The 11206-nt window shown below is 45.7% G+C and overlaps 1 protein-coding gene across 1 annotated transcript; it reads left to right on the top strand.

Annotated features, from left to right (window-relative positions):
* Positions 1–2: 2 nt before the first annotated feature.
* Positions 3–5031, top strand: LOC125532774 (glycosyltransferase BC10; the record flags this gene model as incomplete). The annotated part of the gene is made up of 11 exons (XM_048696694.1): positions 3–59; positions 240–356; positions 447–547; positions 2106–2177; positions 2432–2513; positions 2631–2711; positions 3013–3057; positions 3789–3854; positions 3929–4078; positions 4379–4507; positions 4652–5031. Coding segments are annotated over 11 exons (921 nt in total), but the record flags the coding sequence as incomplete, so codon positions are not given.
* Positions 5032–11206: the final 6175 nt, after the last annotated feature.

Raw genomic sequence — 11206 nt, 5'->3', positions numbered from 1 at the left:
TCCTCTTCATCGCCCGCAACCGCCTCCCGCTCGACCTCGTCTGGGACGCATTCTTCCGTGTACGCCCCCCCCCCCCCCCCCCCCCCCCCCCCCCCCCCCCCCCCCCCCTGGCCCCCCCCCCCCCCCCCCCCCCCGCCCTTCTCGCTCCATCTCTCGATCGCCGTCTCGATTTCACCAATGCGGGAGCGAATGAATGAATTAATCTCAAGTCGCATTGTGATTCTTATTATGCGGATCAGGGCGACAATGAGGGGAGGTTCTCCATCTTCGTGCACTCGCGGCCAGGCTTCGTGCTCACCCGCGCCACCACCCGCTCCCGCTTCTTTTACAACCGGCAGGTCAACAACAGCGTCCAGGTTAGTGCTGACAGTTCCTACCATAATATGTGATCTCTGCGTTCGATGCTCCATTGCTGCCGACATGATTTTAACTTTTTTGGCATTCAGGTGGATTGGGGGGAGGCGAGCATGATCGAGGCCGAGCGCATCCTTCTCAGCCATGCACTCAAGGATCCCTTCAATGAGCGCTTCGTTTTTGTGTCCGACAGGTACAGTTCGATGCTGTTCTTAGAATGGCAATTTGCACAAAAGAATGAAATCAATGAAGCATAAGGTCTAAAGGGGGAACTTGTACTGTTTAACACATCACTTATGTGGTGTTTGAGCTCTTGCTGCAATACACTAATTAGTAAAGTGGAAAATCTGCTGTATTATGTCCTGAGATTGTGTCAATGTTTCTTTTGTTGTCCCATGTAGATTGTCTTACTTTTTCCAATAAATGGAATTTCATTCAATCGTTATATCAAGCTAATACAACCGCACTGAGCCCAAACTCTGCATAACATGCACACAACCAACATGTCCGAGAGAACTCAAAAGTAGGGTTTTACAGAAAAAAACTCGTGATAGACCACGTACCTTTGCATGATAGACCACGCACGGAGCCAACGTGTACATGCCTGAATAACTTACACACGAGATGAAATACTCTTTTTGTTAAAAACCACATCATTCATGGAAAGCCACAAAGCCCAACACAAGGCTTCCCACCCCACAAGGATATGGAAAGATTTTTTTTATCAATACACCTCAACCAGTTGCCGAACATGTTATACACACTAGGGGCGGCGGGGGGTATAGGTTTGAAGCTACCCTATTGAATTCATGCACCGACCAACTCATCCAAAAGTCCGAACTGATGGAGGGAGGTGGGCAATATATTTCAACACTCCCCCTCACGTCTAGGCTATTTTAGTCCTTAGACGTGGGATCGATGTAGGCCGCAGAATCGTTTTATTTAATACTGCATTGGCAGGGTCTTGAACTCAAGATCTCTTGGCTCTGATACCATATTGAATTCATGCACCGACCAACTCATCCAAAAGTCCGAACTGATGGAGGGAGGTGAGCAATATATTTCAACATACCCAACAATGGACCACACCGCTAAAAATGCACTTCTCCACGCCCTTGTACACCGTCTCCACGCCCTTAAAAAATTGCAATGTGGTAGTGCTAAGACATAATTGGACATTTTTCCTTTAGACCAGTCACGAGTTTTCTTCCCTTTTGTACACCGTCTCCACGCCCTTAAAAAAGGAATTTTCATGTCATTCACATTTAGGTCCAGTTCAGATATCTCTGTTGTTTCCCTTTCCACCTAAACATACTGGTAGACTCAAATTGTATTTTTTAAGTGCTTATTATTGCTCGCAGGAAATCCTACTTTTACAATCAGTAGATCACCAGGTTATTCATAACCGTGTTTTCTGTGACTTGGAGAGAACATTTGTTTTGCAGGAAGTGAATCCTGGGTTATATTTTCCAATTGTCCCTATGTTCTGTTGGTTGTCTCGGATAAGTGCCTATAATGGTAATCCATATGTATAGCTATACCCATTTACCAAATTTAGGTCTGTTGCAAATTTGAGATCTTCTACATGGCTCTGGTGTTTGACTCAACAGTTACTAATACTCAACAATCCGACATTTATTTTTTACAAACTTGTTTTCGTCAAAATGGTTATGCACTGCGCACATCATTTATGAACGTATTTGGATCTTAATATTGAATTCGTGCTTACTAGGATCTTCTCTCTCTGCCAGTTGTGTACCATTGTACAATTTCAACTACACTTATGACTACATAATGTCTGCATCAACCAGCTTTGTGGACAGGTATAAACATCTCAGTTTTGCATTATGTCTCCTAGCCTTGATTAAGAATGAGTATCAGTCAGTATTTATGAATGACAATATAGTTCATCATATCCTTTTCCATTTTACATTGTCTTAGTGTTTTCATGCACCTTGACCTTTTAGATCGATTGCTAGCATAACATATTGCAGATCTGTTCATATTAAGATGTAAGCTTTTCTTTTAGCTGATCTTATAGTCTGACTAATAGCATCCAATTGTGTAATGCTGGCAGTTTCGCCGATACAAAACAGGGCAGGTACAATCCACGAATGGACCCAATCATCCCGGTGGAGAATTGGAGAAAAGGCTCGCAGGTACCTTTCCGCTTTTACTGATGAAAGAAGAAAGATGGAAAATAAAAGTTTAACTTGAATTTTTGTGTGTCTAACAAACTCATTCTTGTATCTCTGCCGCCCTAACTCGCCATACAGTGGGCTGTGCTGATTAAAAAGCATGCTGAAGTTGTGGTTTATGATGATGTGGTGTTGCCAGAATTCAAGAAGCATTGCAGGGTACGTGCCTCAATAATTGTATGTTCTATGTGCAGAAATATTCAGTACTGTAACATAGTTCATAGATGGACATGACTTCACAAGGTAGTAGTTTCGCATCATCAAGATAATGGCACTTAAATAGTTGTACACTTCTTATTATTCTACTAAGTTCTGACAATTTTTACATCTGTACTTACATATGGTGCTGTAGCGTATGCATGTACAAATGACAGTTTTTCCATCTGTACATACATGGGAACTTGATTTTTTTTTCTGTGCCTGTTCTTATTGAAGAAAGTATATCTTTTATTTGCTGCAGAGAAGGCCCTTACCAGAGTTCTGGCGGGACTGGGATAAACCTATTGTAAGTGAGACCCTTTAACAAAATACCAATCCATCTATTTCTGGAGTATCTTGAACCGTGGTTCATGCTGTCCTTTTTTCTTCTGTGAAAATAGTTCAAAGCTTGTTTTTGATGCAGTTTGTACCTGGAGTATGTCTAGAATACATGACAGATTAGAGGTTGTGTTCATCATGCCATTTGTTTTCCTGTGGGTTCTGGATGTTAACATCTGGCCTTATTCCTGTGACATGAATTGCAGGCATGAACTTGATCCGTGCCTGTATTTGCTTTAATGTTAACTAGTACCCATCCAAATGAATTGATTTTTGTTTGTTTTCATCAACCTATGCAATTATAAAGGAGGTATTGTTCTCAAACTATGGACAAGTTAAAGCTTATACATGAAAATAGATAACACTATGTGTGATAGTTTGTGCGCTCACAAGGATCTCGTATACGGAAGTGGAACCAAAGTTAGATTAATCTGTGTTATTTCTGCAATATTCCTGTACGTATATGTAGTGAAGCCAAATTTTAAGCGCGGCATATATTTTAACTTCTTAAGAGTGCATAGAACCACTACTCATATGTCTACTGTATTTCTTATATTTCCTAAAATATTTTCTTAACCAAATAATTATCTAAGCCTTCAAGATTTACTTATGAACTCAATAAGTACATTTGTTTATGGTTGTTTCACTGGAAAAGTTCAATTGGTAGTCTTACGTGTTACATGTCCTCATTTTACCCAGCCTGCTGAGGCATGGAAGGCACATAACTGCATACCAGATGAGCACTATGTTCAAACATTGCTTGCAGTAAGTCAATAATCATTGTAACATACCTTGAATTTGTTCTCTACACAAATGCACATGACATATCTCTGTTACAGCAAAATGGGCTTGAAGAAGAGCTTACCCGGAGATCAGTTACACATAGCGCATGGGATCTATCATCTTCTAAAGATCGTGAAAGGCGTGGATGGCATCCTGTAACATACAAAGTCTCTGATGCTACACCCGCACTTATAAAATCCATTAAGGTATATGTTTCTGTCAAATCTGAACACTGTATTCCCTAGAAAGATGATTGTATTTTTTTTTTGTATTTCACAGAAAAACCATGTATGCTTTTATTATTTGTTTTGGTTTGCTGAGTTTGATAGAAGTTGATATCTAGCTACATCGATGGCAAAATCGGTGATGAGAGATACATACTTTGATTTCCATGCGGTAGTTCTGGCATAATAAGATGCATGTCTGTAAAATAAATTGCCTGTAAGAAGTGCCTAGGACAATTTCTAACTGTTCACTGAGGGTCTATCTCTTTATATTTTTTGTAGGATATTGATAATATATATTATGAGACCGAATATAGAAGAGAGTGGTGCACAAGTAATGAGAGACCAGCACCTTGCTTCCTCTTTGCAAGGAAGTTTACACGCGGAGCCGGTCTGAAGCTTCTTAACTCAGTGAGTTCAGGACCTTTAACTTTTGTTGTGGATGAGCCTGCACAAACATAGGCCAACCAGTTGCCAAATTTACTTCCCATGAACCTGATTTGGCCTAAGAAATAACACTCTGCTTTGCTTACGTAATTCCTTTTTCCTGTGCAGTCATTTATAGCAGCAAGATGATGAGTATATAGTGCAGGGGACATCTGCCATGTAAAGGTTTTCTCCCTTACAAGCAGAATACTGCCAGTTTGCATATACCTAAAGGAAAAGGGGTGGAGGTGACAGAAAATAGCAGCGATTTTTGGCGTGTGTTAGATATAATTTGTTGTACTCTAGAGAGTACAATAGGGTGTTGTAAAGAGATAAACTTATGCTTCATATAGCGCTAGGTTAGTACACATGTTAGCTCACAGCTCAGCTCAGCATTGTAACTGGAACCGTAAGCAACTATCCACAGTTGGATCTGGAAGAACCACTTAAGTTCTATTCTTGAGAAAATCCTTTCTGCAAATTTATGGAACCAGTTGCATCTTGTGGCATGTTCATTCGTTCAGTATTATTCGGTGATCTGAATGTGAATCGAGCGTATGGAACTGCAATGTTCACATTGATTCATAACATATTTGTTGATAATCTAGATGGTCAGAAGTATGTTTCGTCAAAGATACGGGACCTATCTACTTCTGTGGACTTTGATACTCTCAGTTCATCTTCATCAGACCTCTGGTGCTTTTATGATAGTATTGGTAGAATTACCAGTTTACAAGTAATCTACTGTATTCGGATACATGTCAATGGCGATCTGACATCATCAGGAGAGTTGTTGACATAGCATGTGACGAATTGACGTGTGACATGCTGCTTTGGACCCGAAGAGACCATCAAGCCCTCCACAGGTAAATGATTTCTGTCGCGTGACCAATAATATTCATCAGTGTGCTCCTCCGGCACCTTCATCTGTTTGTTATTTTCCCTTTTATTATCATGTTCGATTCCTGGTCGTACATTTCATTGGATATTTTCTCCCGCTTCTTTTTTGGGTGGATCTAGTGCTAGATTTGTATTATGATGTTTGTGGTACCAAAGAGAAAGGGGAATGAGGCAGCATGTAAGTTGCTTACCGCTAGCCCGGTGTCTCTTTCAACCACTGCATTGTCACTGTCGCTATGATCCATTGTCCAGAATGTCTCTAGCTGCCCGCTAGGACAAAAAACTGAACCGTTGTGCTAATACTCCCATCCATTTCACAGTTTGCAGATTGCTGAAGCTGCTTTTGTGTGCAATTTGCTTGCCAAGGACGACGAAGCAGGTAAACAACCTTTGAGACCCCGGGAGTGAGAAATGATGGTGTGGCCGTGTTGTTTGTGGTTTGTGTCTGGGTTCTCAGATATGCCTTGTTCTGTCATGCACAAAGTGGAGAAGAGCCTTTTCCTTCTTTCCAGGTACTAGTATATTTTCTGACACAGAAGTGAAAGAAGCTGGATGATCTGTCCCAGTTTTCTACAGCGAGATTGCGGACATCAACTGTAGGAGGAGCTTTATCTGTTCCAATAGCGGACAGCCAAGTTTCAGAAGAAACCTGGGACAAAGCAATGGATTTTGACTACTCAGCTAAATCATTACAATCCCGAGCAATAGATCCAATACTAGGATGTATATTTTTTCCATTCAAATCAGTAGACAAAGTGAGACTGGTTGGAAACAAACTCGGGCCGACTAAAGTCAATCAGAGGTTTGACTAAATTGTCATCGACACAAAAGTTGGGCAGTCTCGACAGGGAAGTTGGGCAGTTACTACGAAGAAGTCTCTACTCCTACAGTCTGGATCTTAGAATCGAATCATAGGAATTTTGTAGGATGGGGAATTATTATTTTTTGCTTATGGACGAAATAACACACGAGGACCAACCTAATGGACAAATTCTTTTGAATGTTCCAGTGCATCTTGTCTGTTTGTCTCTACTTTTCTCGCTAAAAATCAACTAACCCTTAATCTCAAATTTCATGCTTATTTGCTTTACACCATCTAAAGGCCTCTTCTCAGCAGTGCCCGGTGTTTTCATTCTCACATGATCAAAGGAACATTCTGGTTGTCTATTTTTTGTTTCTGTTTTCACGTTTTCCAACTCATGCATTGTTTAGAGCCCCTCATGCGTGCTTAAGCTAATGTTTTCTTATTAGAAAAATGCCTAAGCTACTATCACATGTATATATAAACTTGTAGGCAAGGTAGAACATGACATGTAGGTAACACCAGCTAGCCATTTTGGGCATGGAAAGGAGCGTGCAGTCAATTTAAAAGGTCAATGATTGAATGTGGAAATGGATGTAGCGAAACACCACCACATTCTATGGTCCTGTTTCGAACGCAGCACTTTCCCTCCCTAATTCCCGCAAGGATTGATCGTTCGCTGTAAATTTGCAGAAAAAGCTTTTGCTTTATCAGCATGCCATTAACCATTCATCTTTGGCAAATTGCCCATGCAGTTCATTCAAAGGCTCAAGCAGAGCAAATTGCCCATGCACTTCATTCAAAGGTCTTCTCCTTTCTAAATGAACTGAAATTCTAGCTTTGTTCCAAGTCAATTTTTTTTTTGACCAAGTCTCTACAAAAACATATCAACATCTACAACAGCAAATAAAATATATTTTGACACTTTAATTTTTATTTTTCTATATCTTAACTTTCTTATATACTCGGTCAAACTTATCTAAATTTGACTTAGGACAAACTTAAAACTCCAATTAGCTTGGAATGGAGGGAGTAGACATCGAACTAAGGCAGGCCGCAATTTTTTACATTGGCCAGTTGCAAAGAGAGCCTTGGCTTAGTGGTTGGGCATGCGGTTGTGCAGCCTAACGAGCCGAGTTCAATTCCTATAATTGACAGGTGATGCACAGGGGTTTTCCCCCATTTATTGATGATCAAGTTTGGTGTGTGGTGGAACCACTCATCAAAAAATATCTTGATACTCATTAAAAAAAATTCTGAGGACCATGTTTATCTTGATACTCATACTAAAATGACCGTATGCATCCCTAGTTGGTGCAGAGGCCGGAGAAGTGAAATTCTCCCCCATTTTTAAAGAGCATACGAATTCTTGAGGAAGAGGGTGAGCGCCCTCCCCTCCTCTCCCCTGGGTCGCCCCCGCGCAGCGACCAGGGGGGAACCCTAGCGCCGCCAAGCCCTCGGCTCCCTCTCCCACCTCTCCTGCTCGCCGCCGGGCAAAGCCTGGTTGGCGGCGGCGGCGGCCTCCCCGCAGCGGCCGGACTTGGCGCGGGAGGCGTTCGGCGGCGCGTTGGCGACGGGGCGCGACGGCGAGGACTCAGGGGGTGACGGCAGGAGCTGTTTCCCCCGGTGGTCGTGTGGGGGGCCGTTCGGGGCGCTCCTATGGTGGTTGTGGTCGATCTGTTTCAGATCTGATCGCTGGTGCCTCGGGCGGCGCGGGGATCTCGGAGCGGCGGCCTCGATCGGTGGCGCGCGGTGCGGCCTGCCTGGCGGACGACACCCGTGGGTGTAGATGGGGGGGCCTTCCACGACTGCGTGGGCGGCGTGGTGGTGGCGGCGCTACGGCGGCTCCTCGATGGCCGACCGGAGTTCCATGTGAGGCGTCGTCTCCGACTCGATCTACTCCGGTTCGTGCTGGCTACGGTAGCGACTACGGTCGACGCCAATACTGCCTGGATGGATCTGGCTGGTGGGCATGGATCCGAGGGAAACTCCAGGCCGGCGTGGCGGCCACACCAAAGTCGACGCCTTCGGCGCCGATTCCCTTCCTGGAGGCTTCGGTGTGGATCATACGCCCCCCACCTCTGCCATGAGCGTAGGCGAAAGCCTCTGTTCCTCTGTTTGGGCGACGATGACACTTTGGTGTCGTGTTCCTTCCTGAAGGTGTGGCCGAGGACTGCTCAGGGTGGTGGAGTTGCTGGTAGTTCGGAGTCGACGCGAGATGGCATGTAGGTGGAGCGGTGTGGCATCAACAGTATCATCGACGGTGGGTCTCGGCGGCATGGCGTAGTGGAGACTCGGTGTCCGATGCGCGGAGATGGACTCGCGCAGGAGGAGGAAGCTGTCTGGCGTCGTGGTGGCGTCGACGGTAGCTAGACTGTGCAAGGTAGATGCAACAGTACAGCTCTGAAGATGGATTTGTGGCAAGTGGCTGCGGCGGCCTCATACCCGGCAGACGTCCTGGTTGAGGAGCACGCCGGACTGGTGGGTTCTCATACCCGACAGACGTCCTGGTTGGGACCTCAGGTCTTAGATGTTAGGTCTGACTGTGATTTCTGTTTAGTATTAGGCCTAGGCTATCAATGCCTCTTCATCAATTGAATAGGTGTAGCGATAGTTGTTACTTAGACGGTGGTTTTAGTCTTACTATTGTATGACTTTATAAGGTCTTGTGAGAATAATTAATAAAGCGGCCGCATGCATCATCCAGATGCAGAGGCCGGGGGTCATCCTCCTTTTCTAATTTTTTTTTGTCAAAATGGAGACCTCTTGGGTACTGAATTTACCCCAAAACTTGATCCGGGGAGAAGAGTGGAGAATATACTTCGACACTTTTAACCCTGTACGGAATCTTTTTGTTAAGACGCAGCCCCACCCCAGCATTAGCAGTTGCTCCCACTGAGATATGTTTAGCCTTTCCTCCACGCCGCTCCTTCCAAAAGGCAGCTGATTCTCACTGCATCCACTCCAGCCAGCTGTGGACCTCTCCTTCACCAACAATGCAGCGGGAGCAGTGTGAGAGTGTCTCCTCTGTGGCCCTGTACCTATAGGTAGGTGCAGTAGAGCGGCCAAAAGAGCAGGATGCAGTGCCCAAATGGCAGGCGTAAGTGGTGGTGCAGACTGGAGAATGGCCGTGCTTGCGACGGCCCTACTCCACTTTGCTGTCTGCCTTGTCTTGTTTTCTTCGCAGCTCAAGTCCAATCAGTGAATCAATTCCATTCGTTACGTGTCTTGCTAGTCCTGCATTATGATCAAGGATTAATAGCCGAGTCTTCCAGTTAAATTCTTTTTTTAAATAAGGGATATATTAAGATACCAATTACACTCAGTCTCTACATCAACAAAAAGTCACAAATGTCAAACATGCATCATATCTGCTGCCGCACTATCTTGATTTGCTTCAGTTGTTACGAGTCCTAGTTAGTTAGACTAGGTTGTTAAGGTTTATCTCTATCTAAGATCTTTCTTTCTCTTCAAGATGTAATCTCCAACAACTTGTATGCGCTGTACAGGGAGGTGCGCCCCTGCTATATAAACACGTACACGTCGCCCACATCGAGTAAGACGTTTTCGCCATCGCACATGGTAATCAGAGCCTTCCTCTTCCAATCTAGCCTTCCGATTGCATCGTCACCGAGAAGCTCAACCGCACGAACTGCGTGCTGTGGCGCACTCAGGTCACACCCCACCTGCGGGGCACCGGTGTCTTCGGCTACATCGACGGCACCGCGCCGGAGCCGGCTAGACTCCACGTCATCAAGGACAAGGACGACAAGGAGTCTTCTGAGCCCAACCCTTTCCACCCACTTTGGTGTCCGGGAGGATCAACAGGTGCTTGGCTATCTGCTGAGTACCCTCTCCAAGGAGGTGCTGGTCGCGGTCACCGCGATCACCACGGCACGCGAACTCTGGGTGGCACTGGCGGGCATGTTCTCGGCCCAGTCACTCAGCCGCGTCAACAACATCAGGACTGCGCTCATCAACACGCAGAAGGGCAACCGGTCGGTCGCCTCCTACTTCGCCTCCCTCCGCGGCCTCGCTGATGAACTCGCTGCCGCCGGCAAGCCTATCCAGGATGACGAATTAATCTCGTACATCCTCCACGTCCTCGACGTCGACTACCAGCCGCTCGTCTCCGCCCTCGATGCCCGCGTCACGCCCGTCACCATCGACGAGCTCTGCGCCATGCCGAGTAACTTTGATCAGCGCATGGCTCGGTTCCCTCCTCCGGCGGCTTCAAGTCCTCTGCCAACGCCGCATCTCGTGGCCGTGGTGGTGGCCCTCGCTCGTGTGGATCTCCCCGCAACAAGGGGCGGTCAGGAAGCAACAACAACGGCAGCTCCAGCAACTCTCGCAACGGGCGCCCACCAACTCCAAGCCTCGTCATGGCGGCGGCTCCAACATGTCTCGCCCTGATGCACCACGCTGCCAAATCTGTGGCAAGCTTGGGCACACGGCCAAAGACTGTTGGTATCGCTATGACGAAGATGATGACTCCTCCCAAGACAAGGACAAGGTTGCTGCTACTGCGGATGGCTCCTATGGCGTCGACACAAACTGGTACGTCGACAGCGGGGCGACAAATCACATCACCAACGAGCTCGAGAAGGTCACCATGAAGGAGAAATATCGTGGCAAAGACCAAATCTACACTGCCAACGGCGAAGGTATGAGGACCAGTCACGTTGGTCATTCACTTTTTAGTACCCCTCGTCGTAAAATTCATCTAAAGAAAATCTTGCTAGTTCCTAGTGCCGATAAGAATCTACTCTCTGTGCATAGAATTGCCATTGATAACCATGTCTTCCTTGAGTTTCATCCTTATTTTTTCTTGATCAAGGATCAGGCAACGAAGAAAATTCTATCGTGTAGATGCATTCGAGGACTCTGCCTGTTGATCCCGGAGCGTAGAAGATCCAATAAACAAGCCTATGGTGTTGCCTAACTCTCTTCAACACGGTGGCACGATCGACTAGGACATGCTG

This window comes from Triticum urartu, chromosome 1 (assembly GCF_003073215.2).
Source record: "Triticum urartu cultivar G1812 chromosome 1, Tu2.1, whole genome shotgun sequence".
In the NCBI taxonomy this organism is placed as follows: Eukaryota; Viridiplantae; Streptophyta; class Magnoliopsida; order Poales; family Poaceae; genus Triticum; species Triticum urartu.
The sequence above is the reverse complement of the archived record's forward strand: the minus strand, read 5'-3'. Positions and strand labels throughout refer to the sequence as shown.